At 53.2% G+C, this 22,115-nt stretch overlaps 1 protein-coding gene across 2 annotated transcripts in view; it reads left to right on the forward strand.

Annotated features, from left to right (window-relative positions):
• Window positions 1-22,115, forward strand: part of COL5A3 (collagen type V alpha 3 chain) — a 44,513-nt gene continuing 22,398 nt past the window's right edge. The window contains exons 1-31 of one of the 2 annotated variants that reach the window (XM_043466721.1): window positions 1-404; window positions 4,250-4,411; window positions 4,495-4,684; window positions 4,760-4,916; window positions 6,451-6,555; window positions 6,866-7,018; window positions 9,643-9,756; window positions 9,862-10,008; window positions 11,407-11,463; window positions 11,536-11,577; window positions 11,895-11,957; window positions 12,460-12,534; window positions 12,636-12,719; window positions 13,090-13,146; window positions 13,245-13,298; window positions 13,840-13,893; window positions 14,961-15,014; window positions 15,097-15,150; window positions 15,337-15,390; window positions 15,960-16,004; window positions 16,116-16,169; window positions 16,367-16,411; window positions 17,266-17,319; window positions 17,456-17,500; window positions 18,633-18,686; window positions 18,788-18,832; window positions 18,970-19,023; window positions 20,713-20,757; window positions 20,867-20,920; window positions 21,059-21,166; window positions 21,591-21,644. In XM_043466721.1, coding sequence (XP_043322656.1) covers window positions 317-404; window positions 4,250-4,411; window positions 4,495-4,684; window positions 4,760-4,916; window positions 6,451-6,555; window positions 6,866-7,018; window positions 9,643-9,756; window positions 9,862-10,008; window positions 11,407-11,463; window positions 11,536-11,577; window positions 11,895-11,957; window positions 12,460-12,534; window positions 12,636-12,719; window positions 13,090-13,146; window positions 13,245-13,298; window positions 13,840-13,893; window positions 14,961-15,014; window positions 15,097-15,150; window positions 15,337-15,390; window positions 15,960-16,004; window positions 16,116-16,169; window positions 16,367-16,411; window positions 17,266-17,319; window positions 17,456-17,500; window positions 18,633-18,686; window positions 18,788-18,832; window positions 18,970-19,023; window positions 20,713-20,757; window positions 20,867-20,920; window positions 21,059-21,166; window positions 21,591-21,644 — 2,421 coding nt within the window. In that variant the 5' untranslated portion in view covers window positions 1-316. The remainder of the gene's footprint in view (window positions 405-4,249; window positions 4,412-4,494; window positions 4,685-4,759; window positions 4,917-6,450; window positions 6,556-6,865; window positions 7,019-9,642; window positions 9,757-9,861; window positions 10,009-11,406; window positions 11,464-11,535; window positions 11,578-11,894; window positions 11,958-12,459; window positions 12,535-12,635; window positions 12,720-13,089; window positions 13,147-13,244; window positions 13,299-13,839; window positions 13,894-14,960; window positions 15,015-15,096; window positions 15,151-15,336; window positions 15,391-15,959; window positions 16,005-16,115; window positions 16,170-16,366; window positions 16,412-17,265; window positions 17,320-17,455; window positions 17,501-18,632; window positions 18,687-18,787; window positions 18,833-18,969; window positions 19,024-20,712; window positions 20,758-20,866; window positions 20,921-21,058; window positions 21,167-21,590; window positions 21,645-22,115) is intronic. The other variant, XM_043466722.1, reaches the window with a different exon arrangement.

Raw genomic sequence — 22,115 nt, forward strand, 5'->3', positions numbered from 1 at the left:
CTCTTTCACTCTCCGCTACTGTGAGGTGGGGCAAAAAGGGCCCAGCTCCCGGCCCAGGGCTCCACCCTTTGCCGGCCAATCAGCGCTCAGCACAAACTTTCCCAATTCCCCACACCAGCTGTCAGCTGCCCCCCCTCCCTTGAGCTCCGCCTGGCCGGGCGCTGGAGCGCAGGGCGAGGCCAGGGCGGGGTCTCGGGCAGTCTCCTGCGGATCCCGAGTGGAGTCGGCCGCGGAGGGACTGCACCAAGCCGGAGGAGACGCCGCGCCCTACAGCCGCCCGGGCTGGTCCCCCGCCTTGAGTGTGGGCCCCGCCGGGATGGGGAGTCGCCGGGGCCCGGGCCAGCCGCGGGCCGGCCTCTGCCTGCTCCTGGCTTCTCTGCAGCTTCTGCCCCGGATGCAGGCCGGTGAGCCGGGAAAGGGGAAATAGGACTTGGAGTGCAGGGTCCAGCGAGGCTCCCAAAGCCGCCGCGGAGTGGGGAATGGGGGTGGGTGGGTGTGCGCGTTGCGTGGGGCGCGAGTGTTTGGGCGGTTTGCGGGTGTGACAGTTTGGGGGGGCATGGAAACCTGTGACCCTGTTTCGTGGTGCGTGCAAGGGAATGCATGCAATTTATAGGTATGTGTGCGTGAGCAGCAATGAGCTTGGGGGCATTTAGGGTGAAATTATGTGTGTGCTCGAAGTGGGAGTTGACGATTGTGTGGATATGGGTGATGGGATGATCCCTGGGCGAGTCTGTGATTGAATTGTATTGCGAGTGTGTGTCTGTGTGTGGGGCTGATTTTAAGAATAACCGCGCGTGTTATGCGTGTGATTGTGTCTCTGGGTGACCCTATGAGGGCTGTGGTTGTGACTTGGGGGGTAAATAGGTAAATAACTGCCCATGAGGATCATTCTAAGGGGGATGGTGGGTGGGGACTTGTAGGGGAGAGGGTTGACCTGGGATTCAGAGCTCCCTTGGCGGCTCCCCAAACGGCTTCACCGTATTCTTCCTCTTCCTCTTTTGACCCCAGTTAGCGCGCGCCCACCTCCTTTTCCCCCCATCCCTGCCCCCTCCCCCACCCCGCGCTCCCCAGAGCCGGGATCAGCACCATGGACAGGGCCTCGGGAGGGCCCTGGGGAGGGGCGAGACGGGGCGGGGCTCAGGGAAGGGAGGGGCGGAGTGCGGGCCGGGTGGTGGGGGGAGTGGAAGTTGCTTTCCTAAGCTGAGCAAGCCTCGGGTGTTTTTCCCGAGGAATTTCTCAGGGCCCCCCCAGGGGGTCCCGGGGGCCGCCGGACGGATGAGTCAGCGCTGACGCACGCCCAGCTGTGCGGTTCTGGCAGGACGCCACGCCCCGCCCCTCAGGGTTCTGGGTCGGGGGCTCCCCGGGCTTTGGGAAGGTCGTGGTTCTTCAAGTGTGATTGAGGGGGCTTCCCTGGTCTAAGATACCCCAAGTCAGGCCCTACCGGTAATCCTCCACTAACGCAGCCCACCCCCGACCCGAGCACCCTGGCCCCTCCAACTTTCTAACTTTCTCAGCAGTTCGGAGAGATCCCTGCTCACGCGGATAATCCCAAATTAGCCTATGCCCCATTCCCACGCTCACACATCCACACAGTCGTGCGATCTCAGGCACGCATTCCGAATATAAGGCCCTGGGGACACCAAGAATGTTAAACACCTGGTACCCACGCCCAGGCAACCCCATCAGCCGTCCGCACACGGCAACAGCTTTTGTCACCCGCCTACGCTTTCAAACGCTCACACGTTCTTCCGCTGGCATCCACACAAAGCAGCAAAGTGTTCCCGACCAGTCACCCACTCGCTGACTTGGCTTCAGTCTCACAGATAACCCCACGCCTGCATCTCGCTGGAGTTTGAGCTATGACAATCACAGATTTCCCTGAATCACCTGCAGAATCTCTGACTCACTGCTGGGACCCCAGAACAAGTCAAAGAGCTGCACCTAAACACTCCATCATAGGCCAAATACTCTCATAGACATATCACAAAGCGCACGGTCAGCTAGTCCCTGGACCATACAGAGTCATACACATGCTTGCACAGTCTCACCCACATACACTATAGCACGTATACACATTTGCACATTCATATCTAAGCTCCCCTACACATCTGAGGGGTCCCAGCCATGTCCCAGCCTGATCGCTGCCTGCCTCCCTCCACATCCTAGACCCCACCAGCCTCTCCCTGGGGTCCTCACAAGCACCCGGGAGAGTCTGTGGGGAGAAGGGCAAGCTGGGTGCTTGACAGACCCCCAGCTCCTGGTCCTGCAGGCAGAACTCAATGCCGCTTGTGTATTTCCTTGTCAGCAAGCCAGCCATGAAAAGAAAGGGTAGTTAGTTTCTGAAAGGCCGTGACAGAAGGAACACAGATTGAAGGAGGAGACATTTGGGTTAGATGACGGGGAAGACGTTTAAAACGTGATTGAGCAGTTGGTCGAGGGGAGATCCTTCTGAGTCTGGGTGAAAGGAGAGGCTGGGAGAGCCACATTGGTGGAATCATGGATCTCAGCCCTCCCTGGGGCTTCGGTCTGGAGAGAGGGCAGCTGGGTTGATCATTCCACCCAGGAGTGACCCTTGTGGTCAGAAGAGCCTGGGAGTCCAGATCTTAGCCCCAGGGGGCTGTAACCCAAATACCTCTTAATGACAGCCTAGCCACAGAACAGGCAATTCAGGCAATTAAAGTTGGGGCTGCTGGAAACAGCAGAGTTGGGGGGAGTGGGTATGGGGGCAGAGAGAGAGAGAGAGAGAGGAGAGAGATAGGGAGAGTAATCCACACACAGAGATAGAGAGAGGCCAGAGAAAAACAGATGTGAGAACCAGGGAAGTACCAAGAGACAGAGACAGAGAGAGCTAGAGAGTGAGAGAGAGCATGAGTTAGCGAAAGAGAGAGGGAGAGGGACTGATTCAGGGCTGGACACAGAGAGTGGGATGGGGAGAAGGCCGGGAGGGGGAGAGAAGGGAAACTAGCAGAAGTTTGGGGCGAGAGAGCCGAGGTTGGAACAGGGCTCTGCAGAGTCTGGTGAATGCAGGATCTGACCCAGGAGGAGCGGGGATGGGAAGCCCACATCTGAGCCCTGATCTCCCCCAAGTCTGGCCCCTCATCCTGGCTCCCCAGTGGTGAGCTCAGCCGAGCCGCCCCCGGGGTGAGGTCATGGCAGATTCAGCAGAATCTGGCTCCTGCCAAGAGGCTGGGTCAGGGGGTCAGTGGGGCATTCTGCTGAGGGGAGGGGGATCAGGCAGGGGCTTTGGGCCCAGGGGAGGACCCCGCCCACCCTTGCCCAAGCCATGTGGTTCTACTTAGCACTGGCCAGGCTGCGCCGGGTGGGGCTGGCAGGACAGCCTGGGTTAGGATCTGATTGGACCAATCTCTTCCTTTGCTGGGATGAGAGGGAGAGGGTCAGAAGGAGGAAGTCAGGAGGTTATCAGGGAGAGGTGGTCAGAGGAGAGAAGGTCAGAGAGGGTGATAAAATGGGGAGGTCACGTGTTGGAACAGACTGGGATAGGCAGAGCAAAGAGGTCGGGGGTAGTCAGAAGGAGATGGTCAGGGTCAGGCAGAGAAAGGTCAGAGGGCATGGCCAGAAATCAGTGGGGATCAGATAAAGTGTGGTCAGAGGGAAGAGATCCAAAGTGGCAGTGGTCAAAGAGAGGAAGTCCCGGGTGATGGTGGTCAGAGGAAGAAGCCAGGAGAGGTGGTGGTCAGAGGGAGAAGGACATAGGAGAAGGTGGTCAGAGGGAGGAGCTCGTGGGTGATGGTGGCCAGAGGGAGGAGGTCATGGGTGAAGGTTGTCAGAGGAAGTCATGGATGAGCGTGGTCAGAGGGAGGAGGTCAGAGGGAGCAGAGCCAAGGGAAGCGGTGGGAAGAACATACAGAAGGAGCCCCTCCTCTCGAAGCGGGTTTCCCCTGGCAAGGGGGCTTCAGGCCTGGGAAGCAGCCCCAGGGACCTGGTGCGGGGGAGTGTGGAGAGGGGGACTGCCTGGCTCTGGGGCTCAGGCCAGGAAGCTTTGATTCATCCCAGAACTAGGTCAGCTTTTTTTCCTCTTCTCACCAAAAACCAAGGGAAAAAAACAGGAGTCAACAGGCTGATGAGGCCGGAACAGCTGTGCAGGGGTGAGGGGACCATGGGTCCCAGGCCGGCTCCTTCCCCCTGACCCATAAACACCGTTGGGGGTGCGGAGTCCTCCAAACTGGAGCTGCTCACACAGGGTCCTGGGCTTGTTCTGACCGCCCCGCACCCTGCCTTCTTTCTCTAGCAGATTCGGTGGATGTGCTGAAAGCGCTGGGCGTGCGGGGGGGCCAGGCTGGGATCCCTGAGGGACCCGGCCTCTGCCCCCAGAGGGTCCCGGAGGGTGACCGAGCATTCCGGGTGGGCAAGACCAGCACCCTTGGTGTCCCCACGCAGGAGCTCTTCCAAGGTGAGTCAGGGCCAGAGGGGCTGTGGGTCATCCTGGGAGCTGGGGTCACAGCATGAACTGCCTCCTCCCCTCTGCCCTCCCAGACGGGCACTTTCCTGAGAACTTCTCCATCCTAATCACTCTGCGGGGCCAGCCAGCCAACCGTTCTGTCCTTCTGTCGGTCTACGATGAGGGCGGCATCCGGCAGCTGGGCTTGGCCTTGGGGCCAGCTCTGGACCTCCTAGGTGATTCCTTCAGCCCCCTCCCCCAGCAGGTCAACCTCACGGACGGCAGGTGAATATGGGGAGGGTGGGGGGTCCCGGGAGGGGGGGTGAGGAGCACCCGCCCACTGAGACTGTGCGCTTGCAGGTGGCATCGTGTGGCAGTCAGTGTGGACGGTGGGATGGTGACCCTGGTGGCTGATTGTGAACCTCAGCTCCCCATATTGGCTCAGGGACCTCGATTCATCAGCACAGCGGGACTCACTGTGCTGGGGACCCAGGACCTTGGAGAGGAGACTTTTGAGGTAGCCTTTCAGGGATTGGGCTTCCCTCATAGCTCAGTTGGTAAAGAATCCGCCTGCAATTGAGGAGACCCCGGTTTGATTCCTGGGTCAGGAAGAACCGCTGGAGAGGGGATAGGCTACTCACTCCAGTATCCTTGGGCTTTCCTTGTGACTCAGCTGGTAAAGAATCCGCCTGCAATGTGGGAGACCTGGGTTCGATCCCTGGGTGGGGAAGATCCCCTGGAGAAGGGAAAGGCTACCCACTCCAGTATTCTGGCCTGGAGAATTCCATGGACTGTATAGTGCATGGGATCGCAAAGAGTCAGACACGACTGAGTGACTTTCACTTCACTTCACTTCAGTGATGGGGAAACTGAGGCAGAGGGCTGAAGGGAGGTTTGTCTGCAGCCTGAATCTGACGAAGAGATAAGAGAAGGGAACTATCCAGCTTCAATTCAGCACCAGGAAGCTGAGAGAAGGAAGCCCCTCGCGTCGCAGTGCATCTTTGGTGTGTGTCTGTGAGACTGTAAAACAACGAATCCATCATTTGAGATGGTGCATACTAGGCTTAGGCTTCCCAGATGGCACAGTAGTAAAGAACCTGCCGGGCAATGCAGGAGACAAAGGAAATGTGGGTTTGACCCCTGGGTTGAGAAGATCCCCTGGAGGAGGAAATGGCAACCCACTCCAGTATCTTTGCTTGGAGAATCCCATGGACAGAAGAGCTTATCGGGCTATAGTCCATGGGGTCACAAAGAGTTGGACATGACTGAAGTGACTTAGCATGCACACACATACTGGGCTTATGGTGGGAGGATAAGATTGTGATGTGTGACCATGCTGGTGGTTGTGATGGTGCGTGTTGCCAGCAAGACACGGTGTCCTGAGGCTCTGTGACAGATGTGTTTTCAACGAAGTGATTGTTATGTGTGTCATAAAAATCCACGGAACTCATCATCTGGTCTTCTTCTTTTTCTAAAAAAAAAAATTGTCTATTTTTATAGCTCTGCTGGGTCTTCGTTGCTGCTGTGGCTACTCTCCAGTTGCAGCCCATGGGCTTTTCCTTGTGGTGGCTTTTCTTGTTGGGGAACATGGGCTCCAGGGCACGTGGGCTTTAGTAGTTGTGATGCATGGGTTTAGTTTCACTGCAGCATATTGCATCTTCTTGGACTAGGGATTGAACCCATGTCCCCTGCATTGGCAGATTTTTAGCCACTAGACCACTAGGAAAGTTTTTGTTTCCCTTCTTATCCCTGGTAACTTGAAGGGTGCCTGACACACAGTAGGTCTCACCATGTGCCTGAGAAGAAAGGAACAAATGTGCCTCTGATGGGACAGACATTGTGGGGTATGGCTTGTGGTTTGGCATCACCCTGATAGAATCTTCCTGCTCTCAGTTTTGGGGTGCAGAGGGATTTCTGGGGCTGTGGTGGGGCTATCCCTTCCTTATACTTGGTAGTGGTGATTTGAGTGGAAAAACACGAGACCCTGATGCTTGGAGTGGGGATTGGAGTCAGCCTGTGGACCCCTTTGCCAACCCCCACTCTCTCCCCAGGGAGATGTTCAGGAGCTGGTGATAAGCCCAGATCCCCAGGCTGCCTTCCAGGCATGTGAGCGATACCTTCCTGGCTGTGATGACCTGGATCCAGCAGTCACCACGGTGAGTATGGGGCTTGTCCTGAGGTCACTGGCTTAGATAGCCCTGGCTCCAGGTCTCAGGAATAAGTGAATTCTGAGCCCTGTCCATGGGGCTCAGTGACCCTTGCCCTCAAACCATTCCTAGGCATGAATGACTTTGGCCTCCAGTCACATAACTGACCTTTGGCCCCAGATCATATATTGACCTCGACCCCAGTTCCCTGGCTTTAAAACACAGGACCAATGGACCATGTGCCAGCATGACCTCCGGTGATCTGAGTGATGGAGCCTCCACTCAGGGACCCTGGATCTGATTGGAATCCTCTCCCCAGGTCCCTCAGGGAGAGCCAGAAACCCCTCCCCCTAGGCGGAAGGGGAAAGGAAAAGGGAAGAAAAAAGGGCGAGGTCGTAAGGGAAAGGGCAGGAAGAAGAAGAACAAGGAAACTTTGGCTGTGAGTCCACCTCCTGGCTCCCTGGAGAACCAGGTAAGGGGTCTGCTCTTTGACTGCCCTGCTTCTGGCCTCTGATCCCCACTGATCCCTTATGCCTCATCCAGGGTTCCCCGCTCTGGTCTCCAGTCCCTGACCTTTGACTTCCCTCAGCTGACCAATCACGGTTGGGGAGGTTGATCCTGTCTTAGGAGCTTTCCCATGTCTTCCTCCCAACCTCCAGTTCTGGGGGTGGGGGTGCTGGAGGGAGGGGGCACACCCAGATGAGTACGTTATTATTAGGGGGTTCTTGTGAGGGCTACTGTTTAAGAAGAGCCACTAGCTGGGTTCAACGACGGGTTTGTTGGTGCATCATTGTTTGGTGTTGGACTGGTTGGGGTTATTCAATGAAGGGTCACTCACTGGGGGGACTCATTGGAAAAGACCCTAATGGTGGAAAAGACTGACTGAAGGCAAAAGGAGAAGGGGATGGCAGAGGATGAGATGGTTAGATATCATCACTGACTCAATGGACATGAATTTGAGCAAACTCCAGGATATAATGGTGGGTGAAGTTGCCTGGTCTTCTAACATCCACGGGGTTTCAAAGAGTTGGACATGACTTGATGACTGAACAGCAACAATAGCAATTAGGGGCACACCATTTGGATTCCCTGATAGAGATTACTGGTTGAGATGGGTTACTGTAAGGAGATATTTATTAAGGTTGATGTTTGGGGGTTTCTAGTTGGAGGTCACTCTTGGAAGCCATTGATGGAGGCCACTGTTGGTGTTATGGTGTCACTAGTTTAGAGCTAATGGGGGGGGAGTGTCATTGCTGAGGATCACTAATTGGGGAAGTCACCAGTGGGAGACCATTGATTAGAAAGCACTAGTGGGGTCACCAGTTAGAATCACTAGTTGGGGAGTGATTTTGGGGGGATCACGGATGACATAATTAATTTGGGAGTCCCTGATGGGTAATTATTTGGGAAGTCATTGATGGGTCATTGGTTAATGAAATTACTGTCTGGGGGGGGGGTCATTGGTTGGAGAGCACTAGTTGAGTTCACTTGTGGGTATTTGTTGTTGGAAGATCACTGGTTAGGAGGATTCATTGTTTAGGGGGTCACTGGTTAGTACTTCTTGTGGGGGGTCATTGGTTGGGGAGGACACTGAAAGAGTAACTGGTTGGGGTCATTAATGGACGTCATTAATTGGGGGGCCAGTGATGGGTGACTGGTTATAGGAATACCTAGTGGAAGATCAATGATACAGATTATTAGGAGGTGTTTTGGTTAGTCATTGATTAGGATTCTTAATGGGGGTCACTGATCACAGATTATTAATTGGAGGGTCACTAAATTGGGCTTCCCAGATGGAGCTAGTGGTAAAGAATCCACCTACCAATGCAGGAGACACAGATTTGATCCCTGGGTTGGGAAGATCCCCTGGAGGAAGAAATGGCAACCTGCTCCAGTATTCTTGCTTGGAGGACCCCATGGACAGGGGAGCCTGGCAGGCTATAGCCCATGGGGTCAGAAAGAGTCGGATACAACTGAAGCGACTTAGCACGCATGCATGCAATGGGTCATGACTGTGGGAACAATTGGGGGCCATCGATGGTGGTCATCAGTTGGCAGGGCCACTGTGTAGGTGTCCCTGGTGGGTGCCCTTTGTTGGGGTCCTTGTTTGGAGGGTCACCGATGGCATTACATCTGTTCTCAGCATCAGTGTGGAGAAAGAGATTAGCACTTCAGCCTAGAACAGAGATGCCAGGACTATTCTACCCTTCCTCAGCGTCAGCCCTTCACCTGGGCCCCCACCACCCGCTGTGCACCCTGACCCATTTCCATTGCAGCTGTCTGGGCCAGCAGGAGCTCAAACTCCCCCTCTGACTGCAGGCTGGCTGGCTGACCGCTGAGTTCTGCCTTGGGAGCGGACACATGAGCTAGGCTTCCGGGAGTCTGGCCCTGAGTGCTGGACATTGACCTTGACCACTGGGCTTTGGCCAGCCCCGTCTGTCCTCCACATACGAGGGCTCCCCCTGCTGGCTGTCCTCATCCAGCCAGCACACCTTGGCCTCCACAGGCCTGCGGGTGCCCTATACCCCTCTGATGTTTTCTGAGAACCCACCTCTGTCCCCCTCCCTGGACTGAGTGCTCTGGGAGACAGGGTCTGTCTCTTCCTTCACCTCTCTTTTGCCTTTCTTTTTTTAAAAGTATCTTCCCTTTTCACCTTAAAAATTATTTATTTATTTGTTCACGTGCCTTGTCTTAGGCTTCCCTGATGGCTCAGATGGTAAAGAATATGTCCAGAATGTGGGAGACCCGAGTTTGATCCCTGGGTTGGGAAGTCCCCCTGGAGAAGGAAATGTCAACCCACTCCAGTGTTCTTGCCTGGAGAATCCCATGGACAGGGGAGCCTGATGGGCTGCAGTCCATGGGATCGCAAAGAGTCGGACACAGTTGAGTGACTAACACTTTCACTGTCCTAGCTGGGGCACGTGGGATCTTTCTTAGTTGCAGCATGTGGGGTCTAGTTCTCTGACCAGGGATTGAATCTGGGCCCCCTGCATTGTGAGTGCAGAATCTTAGCCATTGGACCACCAGGGAAGTGCCCTCCCTTCCACCTTGATTGTCCTGGCCCCAGACCTGATACTCTCTCTGTCCTTCCTCCAGACCTTCACTGACGTCCCCAAGACAGAGTCACCAGAACCAACTCTGTCTCCAACTCCCATGCCTATGGTCATCACCACAGCTGTGACCTTTGGTAGCAATGTCACCATCCTAGAGGTTGGTGGGAAGTGGACGGTGCTCAAAGGGAAGGTCCTGGGGTGGTGGTGGTGGCAGACAATGAAGAGGTCAGGGGCATACTTTGGTCTGTCCCAATGTCCTCAGGAGGCCCTGGACCCTGACAATGGAACTGAACTGGAGACCCTGGAGACTGAGTTAGCCAGAGAAGATGAAGAAGAAGGTGGTTCCACCATGGGCCCCCACTTCCGGGCAGCAGAACAGTCATGGGATACTGAGTTCCAGATCTTTCCTGTAAGTCTGGGTGGCTTAGGTGCAGGGACTCCTTCCTGGAGCCATACATGGCCACATTCTCTTTTTGGCTTTCTTTGATCTTGCCTAGAATGCCTTCCCACCACCGCAGTGCAGTTGACAAATATTTATCTACAGATACTGTGCTAATGTGACAGGCATTGTGCTAATGAATGGCTCTGTGGGTAGGGTGATTCATTTGGCTTTTAGTCTAGGCATGATGAGAAGCCCCTGGAGAGGGAACATGAGTTTTCAAAGCTCTCTCTGGTGCTGAATAGCCTATGGACTGTAGGGGGAGCCAGAAGGGCAGCAGGGAAACTAGTGGTCTATGCAAAAGGAGAATCCCACGGAGAGAAGAGCCTGGCCCGCTACAGTCCACGGGATCGCAAAGAGTAGGACATGTCTGAGCGATTAATACACACACACATGCAAAATAGGAAGTGGTAACCTGGATGAGAGTGGTGGTCATGGCGGGGCAGGGGGGGGTGGATAGAGACAAGTGGACTGATTTGAACCGTGCCCGAGTTTGCTCTTGCTGCTGAAGGTGAAGAAAGATGCTAAGATGACTGGGTAGATGCATGGTGCCCCACTGAGTAAGATGGGGAAGCCTGAAGGAGAAGCAGGTGGAAAGTGTCAATGATCTTATTTTGGATGTGCTAAATTGGCAACTGGGCTTGCCTGGTGGTTCAGTGGTAAAGAACCCAGAGAGTCATACTTGACTGAGTGATTAAGCAACAATGACAAATTGGCAATCCTTGTTCAGTTGTCAGTGCAAGTGATTGGTTAGAAAATTCTGGAGCTCAAGGGATGGTCTAGACTGGAGATAAAGACTTAGAACTCATTAGCAGAGAGATTCTATCTATAGTCCAGGGATTGGAGGAGATTGTCTAGAAAAATACTGCAGATAGGGAAGGCATCTAGGTTCTAGCCTTGATGTTGGACAGGGAAGAAGGTGAATAATCCTAACCATCTTACCCTGAGTGCTTGTGATGTGCTAAGCATTGTTTTAACTTCTTCATCCTCCCATGGGATGTATAGAGTAGGCTTTGACCCATGAACTTTGCAGGTGAGTCTGTAGGAGTTGAATAAGTCTGCAGAAGTTGAGTAAGTTGAATAAGTGAGGGGCAGTTCCAGGATTAAGATCCCACAGCATGCCCCAGAGTTCATGGTCTTCACCTTGCTACAGCACGGTCAGCTCAAAATTGGAAGCTGAGCTGCTTGAAACATATTGGTTGAAGAAAGAACAACAGAGGCAGCTCAGAGAATGGACTCTGCATGCATGGACGCATGCATGGATGCATGCATGCGTGTATGTGTGTGTGTTTGGTGTGAAGTCAGTTAGCTGAGAGTTCTGTGTCTGAGTTCCAGGCTCATCTCTTTTCTTTCCACCCCTTGCCCCAGGGTGCTGGGGAAAAAGGAGAAAAAGGAGAAAAAGGAGAACCGGCTGTGGTCGAACAGGTAAGGGGTCTGGGGCTGGCAGAGTTGCAGGGGTATGGGCAAGAATGGGGGTCACACTCCTTTCTCCCCCAGGGACAGCAGTTTGAAGGACCCCCAGGAGCCCCCGGACCCCGCGTGAGTCATGACTGCATTCCCCTCTTCTTGTCTTTTACTTCCAGTTGGGGTGTTTGATCTCCCGGGGTGGGGAGCTGGAGTGTAATGTTGCCAGATTGTTCAAAGACTGTTAGATATTTGAGGCTGAAAAGATGAATAAAAAAGGGGATTGAGAGGTAAAGTTGGAGCTTTTTATGGGTCAGCATAGCATTGAGGGGCCAGGAGTGGCTCAGTGATGGGGTAGGAAGGTCAACACGGGGCCGAGGTCAGTGGTGGGCCACAAGTCTGCTTGGCTCAGACTGCACTTCTCATGACCTCTGTTCCTCTGTCCACAACAGGGGGTGGTTGGCCCCTCAGGCCCTCCTGGTCCCCCAGGATTCCCTGGAGACCGTGGTCTACCGGTAAGAGAGTCTCTCTGGCATGTAACTTTCGGGGGAAGGGAGATTTCAAGCTGTGGAACTGAAGCTGGGAGCATGGCTGGGGCTGGGGACATCACCTTGGGGCTGGCCCTGACCCCTCCTGCTCATCTTTCTCCACATTTGCGAATTGCCATCTGGCTCCTCTGCCATCCTGGGGGTGGGGCTGTCCCCTGCTTTTCTCCTTCTGACTCTATCCTTGAGTGTTTCCCATCTCTTTCTCTCTGTATCTGTTTCCTCATCTCTCTTTCACCCTTCTCCTTTCTGTTTCTCTCTCTTTCACTTTTCATCACTTTCTCCCTCCCTCCTTCCATTTCTGTTTGTCTTGTCTTCTGTGTCTTCTCTCCCTGCCTCTCTCTCCATCTCTCTGCCTTCACCCTCTGTCTCGCTGCCTCTCTTCCACTCTATTTCTCTCTGTCCCCTCCTTCCCCTATCTTTTGCTCCATCTCTCTATCTCCATCCCTCTGTGTTTCTCTTCCTCTCTCAGGGCCCTGCTGGCCTCCCAGGCATCCCTGGCATCGATGGGATCCGGGGTCTCCCAGGCACTGTGATCATGATACCGGTAAGAGGGAGACAGGCTGGCACAGCCTTGGGGAGTGGAGTCCTGACCCAGGATGTGGGCACCTCTTGTAGAAGTTACCCTCACTACTAGTTGCCCTCTAGTTCCAGTTTGCAAGAGGCTCTCACAAAGGACCCCCAGTATCCTTCCAGCAGGCCCAGGCTCAGGCAGTCCTGCAACAGGCTCAGGTGAGGGGAGGATAATCCAAGGACTGTTGGGGGGCGGGGCTTCCCCATTGGCTCAGCGGTAAAGAATTTGCCTGTAATTTGGGAGATGTGGGTTTGATCCCTGGGTCAGAAAGATCCCTTGGAGAAGGGAATTGCAACCCACTCAGGTATTCTTACCTGGAGAATTCCGTGGAGAGAGGAGCCTGGTGGGCTACTGGCCATGAGGGAGCATGCTGCTGAGCACGCATGTCAGGAGGTAATGGGAGGGCATTGGGAGCATGACAAAGATGGGAGACAGTGAACAGTCAGGGGAAGGTGGATATTTAACTCTTGACGATGATTTTGTGGGGGTGTGGAAGACCTGAGGCTCTGTTCCCCTCTGTCTCTCCAGCTGTCTATGAAAGGCCCTCCTGGCCCGGTGGGGCTCACTGGACGCCCAGGCCCCGTGGTGAGTAAGGAGGCTGCATGGCAGAGGGGACACACCTGTGGAGATGACTCTAACTAAAACTCCCTCTAAGTACATCACCCTATCTTTCTTCCTCCAAGGGTCTCCCTGGGTATCCAGGTCTGAAAGGAGAGATGGGGGAAATGGGGCCACAGGTGAGATTGGTGGGGTGAGGGGCAGGGTGGATGGGAAGGGTCTTCTCCCGCGGCCACAGGATAAAGTGCCAGTTGGGGAAAATGGCTAAAGGGCTGGTGATACACTTGGAATTACCGCCTTTTTGATGTTTGAAATTGTGGGGCTGGAGAGTCCCTTGGACAGCAAGGAGATCAAACTAGTCAATCCTAAAGGAAGTCAACCCTGAATATTTGTTCGAAGGACTGATCCTGAAGCTGAAGCTCCAATAACTTGGCCACCTAATTCGAAGAGCCAGCTCATTAGGAAAGATACTGATGTTGGGAAAGATTGAAGGCAGGAGGAGAAAGGGGCAACAGAGGATGAGATGGTTGGATAGCATCACAAACTTGATGGACATGAGTTTGAGTAAAATTCAGAAGGACAAGAAAGCCTGGCGTGCTGCAGTCCTTGGGGTTGCAAAGAGTCAGACACGACTTAGTGACTGAACACAGCAGGGAATGACTTAAACCAAGTCCTGACTCTTTATTATTCTTTTTCTGCCTCCTTCTCTTTTTCTTCTAGGGTCCCCGAGGGCTTCAGGGACCTCATGGACCCCCTGGCCGAGAGGGAAAGATGGTGAGTGATTCGTAGGTCTTCAGGTCATCCCTTAGCCATCTCTCAGCACCCAACACGAGCCTCGGCTCTGTGCTCAGGGTCTGCTGGTGTCATTGTTGGGATCAGAACACTGAGGACAGGCAGTGGCGGTCCACTGAGGATTATGGACTGCTGTTGCCATCAAGGGTGACAAAGGAAGCTGGTCAGGTCACAGAGTCAGGGAGGACCAGCTGAGGAATGATGCTTGAGCTGAGATTTAAGGGATAACCAGGGAAACAGGAGAGGAAGGGCATTCCAAACGAAGGACAGCACGTGCAAAAGGCAAGACTGGCCCATTGGGGGAAATGATAATCCCAGACAGTACTAACGTTTCATGGGGAACATACAGCAAGAAGATTAATGGAGACTGAAGATGGGGGCTTTTTTTTTTTTTTAAAGCATACTCTTTCTTCTCTTTTTAAAACATTAATTATTTGTAATTTTTCTGACTGCACTGAGTCGTCGTTGCTGTGGAGGGCTTTCTCCAGTTGCGGTGAGCGGGGGCTACTCTCTAGCTGTGGTGCACAAGCTTCTCGTTGTGGTGGCGTCTCTCGTTGCGGAGCACAGGCTCTCGGGCCCACGGGCTTCAGTGGTTGTAGCTCATGGGCTCTAGAGCTCAGGCTCCGTAGTTCTGGTACACAGGCTTAGTTGCACTGTGGCATGTTGGATCTTCCTGGACCCGGGATCAATTCTCAACCACTGGACCAAAAAGGAAGTCCTCTTTTTTTTTTTTTTTTAACATTTTATTTTTTGGCCATGCGGTATGTGGGATCTTAGTTCCCCAGCCGGAGATGGAACCCTTGCCCCCTGCAGTGGAAGCATGGAGCCCCAACCACTGGACTGCCAGGGAATTCCCTGAAGATGGAATTTTTGTGATGCTGGTAACTTGGACTAGAGAAAGGGCACTAGGGATAAAGACTAATGGATGGGTTTGAGATATACTTGAGAGGTTCAGTTAGTACATAGAGAAACCCCAGCACAGGGGGCTGCGTGAGGAAGGTACTCTGTACATGGCAGTAGATATCTTGACCATGTCACCTCCCCCACAGGGCCGCCCTGGAGCAGAGGGGGCTCGGGGCCTCCCAGGCGCCACGGGACCTAAGGTAGGTGATGTGGCCAGGACTGGGACTCGGAGGGACTGTCGGGGTAGAGGATTCAAGGCTCAGATGGTGTCTCTTTGTGCAGGGCGATCGGGGCTTTGATGGCCTGCCAGGGCTGCCTGGTGAGAAGGGCCAAAGGGTGAGTGTGTGTGAGGCCCCTCCCCCACATCCAAGCCCCCCTCCCCCCCCAATACTCATCCTCAATATCAGAGCCTCCATCCCTGTGTCTGAGTGCTCCCCCCTCACACCCCATCTCCCTTCCTTGGGGACTGGTCTCTACCCCCATCTTTTGACTCTGAATGGCCCTCTGTGTTCCCCACTGCAGGGTGACTTTGGTTATGTGGGGAAACCTGGTCCCCCGGGAGAGGATGGGCAGAAGGTAAGTTTGGAAGCAAGTTAGGGGGTTTGGAAGCCAGAAAGCCAGAATGAGGGAAATAGAGCATTCAGGAGACTGGGTGAGGGGTGAAGATCTGCACTGAAGAGTCAGGAGGTCCCATCAGGGCCTCAAAAAGACAGATGGAGAGTTGGGGGTTAGTACTAGAGTTACTGGGCTTCCCCTTTGGCTCAGTGGTAAAGAATCCACCTGCCAGTGCAGGAGACATGGGTTCCATCCCTGGGTTGGGAACATCCCCTGGAGGAGGAAATGGCAACCCACTCCAGTATTCTTGCCTGGGAAATCCCATGGACAGAGGAGCCTGGAGACCGTGGGGTCACAAAATAGTCAGACTTGACTTAGAGACTAAACAACAACTAGAGTTCAGAGGTGAGGCCCAGGACTGCAGGTCCAGGACTGGAGTCGCCTGAATTTCAAATCACATACACCCAGTTGGCTGGACTCTGCCGCAAGTTCTGACTCTGGGATGCCCTGGAAGGGGCTGCCCAGATGAGGGAAGGTGATTCTCTGAAGGTTATACCCCTGCCTCCCCAAGTGATGCTGTTTCCCCACAGGGAGCAGAGGGACCTCCGGGGCCCACTGGCCAGGCGGGGGAGCCGGTGAGTATGAGGGACTCCTGGATTGCTTGTCCGACACAGAGGAGGGAGGCAGGGCTCCTCTGGCCTCAGAGCAGGGATGTTGGATTAACATTAGTTCCCACTTCCTTGCAGGGCCCCCGAGGACTGATTGGCCCTAGAGGCTCCCCCGGACCCCTGGGACGCCCGGTGAGAACGTCGTTGTATTTCTACATCCCTGTTTGTCCTTGCCTCACCTTTATCTCCTCTGCGTGTCCATTCCTTGCTGCCTGGCTTCTCTGCCCACTCACTGTTCCTCCTGAGCCTCTCAGCGTCTCAGACACAGGCTGAGACGCAGGCTGAGACCACGTGTGCCTGCCCTGGTCTCACACCCTTTCCTCCCCCAGGGTGTGATTGGAAGTGATGGTGCTCCAGGTGCCAAAGGAAATGTGGTACGTGTTCCGACACCTGATGCTTTCTTTCTTTCTTGATTTTTGGCTGCACTCAGTCTTTGTTGCTGCATGGGCTTTTTTCTAGTTGCGGCACGTGGGGGTTACTCTCTAGTTGAGGTGCACAGACTTCTCATTGAGGTGGCTTGTCTTGTTGCAGAGCCCGGACGGGCTCCAGGCGCGTGGGCTGCAGTAGATGCAGCACGTGGACTCCGTAGTTACGGCTCCCGGGCTCTTAGAGCGCAGGCTCTATAGCCGTGGTGCGTGGGCTTAGATGCTCCTTGCCATGTGGGATCTTCCCAAATCAGGGATCCAACCTGTGTCTCCTGCATTGGCAGATGGATTCTTTACCACTGAGCCACCAGGGAAGCCCCACCTGATGCTTTCTTTTAAATTAATGAATTGATTAAATTTTTGTTTGTGCTGGGTTATCATTGCTGGGCACAGGCTTTCTCTAGATGTGGCAAGCCGGGGCTACTCTTCACTGTGGTGTGCGGGCTTCTCATTGCGGTGGCTTCTCCTGTTGCGAAGCACAGGCTCTAGACACGTGGGCTTCAGTAGTTGGCAGCTCGTGGGCTCTAGGGTTCGGGCTTAATACTTGTGGTGCATGGACTCAGTTGCCCCACGGCATGTGGAATCCTCCTGGACCAGGGATTGAACCCATGCCCCCCTGCATTAGTTGGTGGGTTCCCATCCACTGTACCACCAGGGAAGTCCCCCTAATGCTTTCAGACACTCTGACCCTATGACCTCCCATATCCTTGCCCGCTCCCATGACCCCTTCTCTCATTTCAACATCACTGACACCTCAACACCACAACCCTTCCAGCTTCACAGAATCCTCACTTTCTCCCCAGGGTCCTCCAGGAGAACCAGGCCCCCCAGGACAGCAGGGAAATCCTGGGTCCCAGGTTTGAGCTATTTTTCCAATAAGGGGGGTGGTGGTGGTGGTCCATGAAGGTCACAGACCATTCCTAGCTTCTCCAACTTCTGCACTCACTGTCTCTTTCTAATGCTTTCCCCCTCTCTCTTTTAAAATATCTCCAGGGAATTCCCGGCCCCCAGGGACCCATTGGCACTCCTGGGGAGAAGGTGAGTGACAGCCCTCCTCCCCCATCCTGTCTTCTTCCTTCAACTCTGCCTGCAGCAAAAACTTCCCATTGGGCTCCTTTTGTAAGGGGCCATGGATAATGATCAATTGCAACATTCCCTAAACAAGCTCAGAGTAACCAAGTGTTATTGTTGGAGAAGGGCTGATGGTGAGAAATAGACCTTCACAAAGTTTAGAGTACAAGAGGATATTATCAAACACGGGGAATCTCTCAGAAGCCAGAAAGTATTACCAAGATTCATGGGCCAAGAAATCCCTTTCTCTGGGGTCTTGCAGTGCCATCTTTGTTCTTCTGCACATCTGTTTCCATCTCCCCTGGAAGACAGGATTGTTTCTATATACATCTTGAAAAAGTGAAAATGTTAGTCGCTCAGTCATGTCGGATTCTTTCTGACCCCATGGACTGTAGCCCACTAGGTGCCTCTGGCCACAAGATTCTCCAGGCAAGAATACTGGAGTGCCTTGCCATTCTCTTCTCCAGGGGACCTTCCGAACGCAGAGATCGATCCCATGTCTCGCGCATTGCTGGTGGATTCTTTACCGTCTGAGTCTGTTCTCACTCCAGCTTCTAATTCTACACAATCTTGTGCTGCTCTGTCACTATTTCAGTCCCCAGCTCCTTAGGATCTTACAGTTTCTTTACCCAAACCCATCTGATCATAGTTTCTATGAGGCAAGGTGTCGCTTCCCCCAAAATTTCAGCAGAGAGTCTGACTGGCTTAGCTGGGCCAGGATCCCCTCTCTGGATTCATCAACTGGTTGCACAACATAGAGGGGTCACCACATGCCTGTGTAGACCCACCCCTCTTTTGTGGAACTATGGGTTGAAGCAGCTTCTAAGGAAAAAGTCCCCCATCCCAGCATGTCTCTCACACTGTTTTTATACCCCGCCTGAATTCTCCCAGAAGCAGAGGCTTTCTGAGGCACAGAGAGGGGAGGCAGCTTGTCCAGGGTCATGCAGCAAGTTTGGAATTGCTGTGAATAGATTGCTTGACCAGTAGGATCGGCTTTTTCTCTAACCTTGAGGTAGCTGCATGTCTGAGCAGGGATGTTCCTGGTGGAATGCCAGGCTCTGAGACCCTGTATCTCTCCCTATTTTTCATCTTCTTTCAGGGTCCCCCTGGAAACCCAGGAATTCCAGGCCTCCCAGGATCTGAAGGCCCTCCGGTGAGAACTAGATTCTGGGAGAAAGAGGAAGGAGAAGGGGGAGGCCTGGGAGTTTAGATGGCAAATCAGGTCTTTGACAACGCAGAATGTCTTTCTCCCAGGGTCACCCAGGTCATGAGGGCCCAACAGGAGAGAAAGGGGCCCAGGTAAGTGACCTGAAGAGGGGCTGATTTGGGGATGGGGGTTGGCAGGCAGGGCCAGGAGTCTCATGAGAAGAGGGATGAGGGCGCTGGGAACATGGAGGGGGAAGAACAGGTTGACACTGATCTTATCTCCATCTCAGGGTCCAGCAGGGTCAGCAGGCCCTCCGGGCTATCCTGGACCTCGGGGTGTGAAGGTAAGTGATGCTTGGGGCCTGCAGTTAGGGTTGATTCATCAGCACTGACGTTGGGAAGCCAGCTCCATCAGACACTTCTACAAGCGTGTGAGAGAGGAATCAGCCTGCCAGGCAAGGTGCGGCGGGACTGACCCTATGAAGTAGGGTGTGTGCTACTTTGAAGCTGAACTGCCAAAGGGTAACATTACAGCATAGTTGTCACTTTGTAGTTGAGAACAACGAGCTGAACCCATTTCACTGTTAAGTGCCCACATCACATCCCCAGGTCAACACGTTATAATCAAGCAGAGGGTTGTTTTAAAAGCTCAAATAGATAGCCAGTGGGAATGTGCTGTTTGATGCGGAGAGCTTAAATCAGTGCTCTGTGCCAACCTAGAGGGGTGGCAAGGGGTGGGAGGTGGGAGGGAAGTTTAAGAGGCAGGGGACATTTGTATACCCATGGCTGATTCACGGTGATATATGGCAGAAACCAACACAACATTGTAAAGCATGCATCCTTCAATTAAAAATAAATTAATTAAAACAAACAAAAGCAACAAAAACTCAAGCCAAGAGCCATACAATCTACAAGCCTAGAAATGCTAGGACTAGTTGACAGCTGTACTGAATAGAGAGTCACTGTTGACCAGCTGTGGGGACACTGTCATTAAAATCTGTGTGGTAGCTAAGTCCAGTTACCTTGTAGCCAAGTACAGGTATCCATTACCTGTAGTCTAAGAACGGAGTTTGGTTGTAGCCAAAAGCCAGCTCCTCACATTTTTGCATTATAGACAAGCTTAGTTACCTTATAACCGAGGAGGTGTAGTTATGTTGTAGCTGGCCACGAAGTCCTGTGGGTGTCCAAGCAGAGTTCCATCAAAAGTCAGGCATGGTTTTCTACACAGAGTTGAAGGCTATGTTTCGGCTGAGTCTAGTTACATGATAGCCACGGTCAGAAAACAATTTCGGTCAAATTCGGTTACACTGTGGTCAATGAATTGCCCTGTGGCTAGAGACAGTCCTGATATTGTCAAAACACATAGTTACATTGTATCCAAGTATAACTTCATTGTAGTCACTGAGTTCCATTATAGTGTGTCTCCCTGTGGCTGGAAACAGTCACGCTATTGTCAAAACACAGTTATAGTGTATCCAAGTACAATTTCATTTACCTCACAGAGCTCAGTTACGCTGTAGCCAAGTGCAGCTTTTCTTAAGGCCCAAGCCAAGAATTCAGTGTGAGCAGCATCTGGGCTTGCGTTGAGCAGTCTCGCTGTAGCCAAGCACAGACTCCCCTTGTTGCCAGGCACAGAGTCGCACTGTATCCAGCACAATGCGAAACATTCCTTCGCCTTTAGAGTGAAGCTGGGTTCTGGAATGTTCATCCTTTTTCTCCTGCCAGAAGGAACTGTGGACACAGTGTCCCTAGGAGATGGAAATCAATTACTTGGAAATTTGGCCTTCCCTTCACACCCCCACACAGATGACCTTGGGAGGCTGCCAGTGAGAAGGGGCGGGGGAAAGGCAATCTCATGCACACCATTCTAGTAGACGTTGGGGCAAGATAATTTTCTCTGGGGCTGCTCCCTACCCCCTCCCTCTAGTCCTGCATCCTCTTGGGATTGTCCTGGCTGTTTCAGGCAGAGGACTGAGTTCAGGGCCCTTCTTAAGTGGGGGCAGCGTGGGGACTGAGAGTTTCTTTCTTTTCAGGGAAACTCTGGCAACCGGGGCTTCCAGGGGGAGAAAGGAGAGAGGGTGAGAAAAAAGGGGATTCTTTGGGAGAGGGGAACCCTAATAATGGGGCTCTGACTCTGCCCTTTCGTGAAAGCCTTGACTTCTGATCTCTGTACTGTCTTCCACCCAGGGAGAGGATGGTTTCCCAGGCTTCAAGGGTGATGCGGGGCTTAAAGGAGATCGGGTAAGATGATCTCCAGAGGAGCGGTCTGGTGAATCTGGGGGACTTGGGAAAAAACAGGGAGGAGGCGAACTGGGGCAAAGACAGGGGGCAGGGGTGACAAAGAAGGACTGATATCAGGGTTTCTCCTTTCTGTTCCAGGGGCAACCCGGACCCCCAGGTCCTCGGGGAGAGGATGGTCCTGAAGGGCTAAAGGGGCAGGAGGGGCTGGCTGGTGAGGAGGGGCCCCCAGGCTCAGCTGGGGAGAAGGTGAGTGGACCTGGTCACACCCCTCTAGTCTTTCCCCAGCTTCCTGCAGTCAAGATGTTCCTTGGCCCTTTGCCTTCAGCCTTCTGTTCTTTTATCTCCAACTTTAGGAAGCTCTCCACTTCTTCACTTCTGCAGCTCAGGATGATAGAGCAATGCCACCCACACTATCTTATTTATATCCCTGTAACCACTACAGGCAATAGACATTTTTTATCCCCATTCTACAGACAAGTAAACTGAGATTTGGAATGGTTGAGTGAGCTGTCCAAGGACATGCCCCTAGCAGGCAGGGACCAGGAATTGAACCCATGTTTCCCTGGATCCCACCTTCCTCCCTCTGCCACCATGCCCCAGCCATTCTGCCCTTCCCCTACTGACCCCCAAAATTGCAACCTCTGACTTTTTCCCTACAATCTCTCTGCAGGGCAAGCTTGGAGTGCCGGGTCTCCCAGGTTATCCAGGACGTCCAGGCCCTAAGGTCAGATGCTAGGAGGCGGGTGGTGGGCAAGGGTAGGGTTTAGAGACTGATTAACATCTAGGGTTCTAGGCTGTGGCCTGGGGGTGTGAACTGGCCACCTCATGGGGCACTGAAAGTAAGATGTGGGCTTTGGCATCAAACTTAGGCTCAAATACCCAACCTTATCTGCTAAGTGGCCTTGGGTAAGTCACTCCTCACCTGCTAAGTGACCTTGAGTAAGTCACCCCTTAATACCTGCTAAATGAACTTGAACAAGTCTATTGAGCCATTTTCTCAGTTGCAAAAAGAAGATACCAGCGGTAGCTACCTCATCAATTTGATTATAATAATGTTGATGATTTTGGTGATAATAAATCTGTAGGACCCTTCTTACTGGTATGATTGAGGTTGGCTCAAACAGAAAGTCAGTAAGGAGGAGAATCATAAAAAACATGCAGCTTACATATCTTGAATTAATTATAACTTAGAATG

Source organism: Cervus canadensis, chromosome 4 (genome assembly GCF_019320065.1).
Source record: "Cervus canadensis isolate Bull #8, Minnesota chromosome 4, ASM1932006v1, whole genome shotgun sequence".
Lineage (NCBI taxonomy): Eukaryota > Metazoa > Chordata > Mammalia > Artiodactyla > Cervidae > Cervus > Cervus canadensis.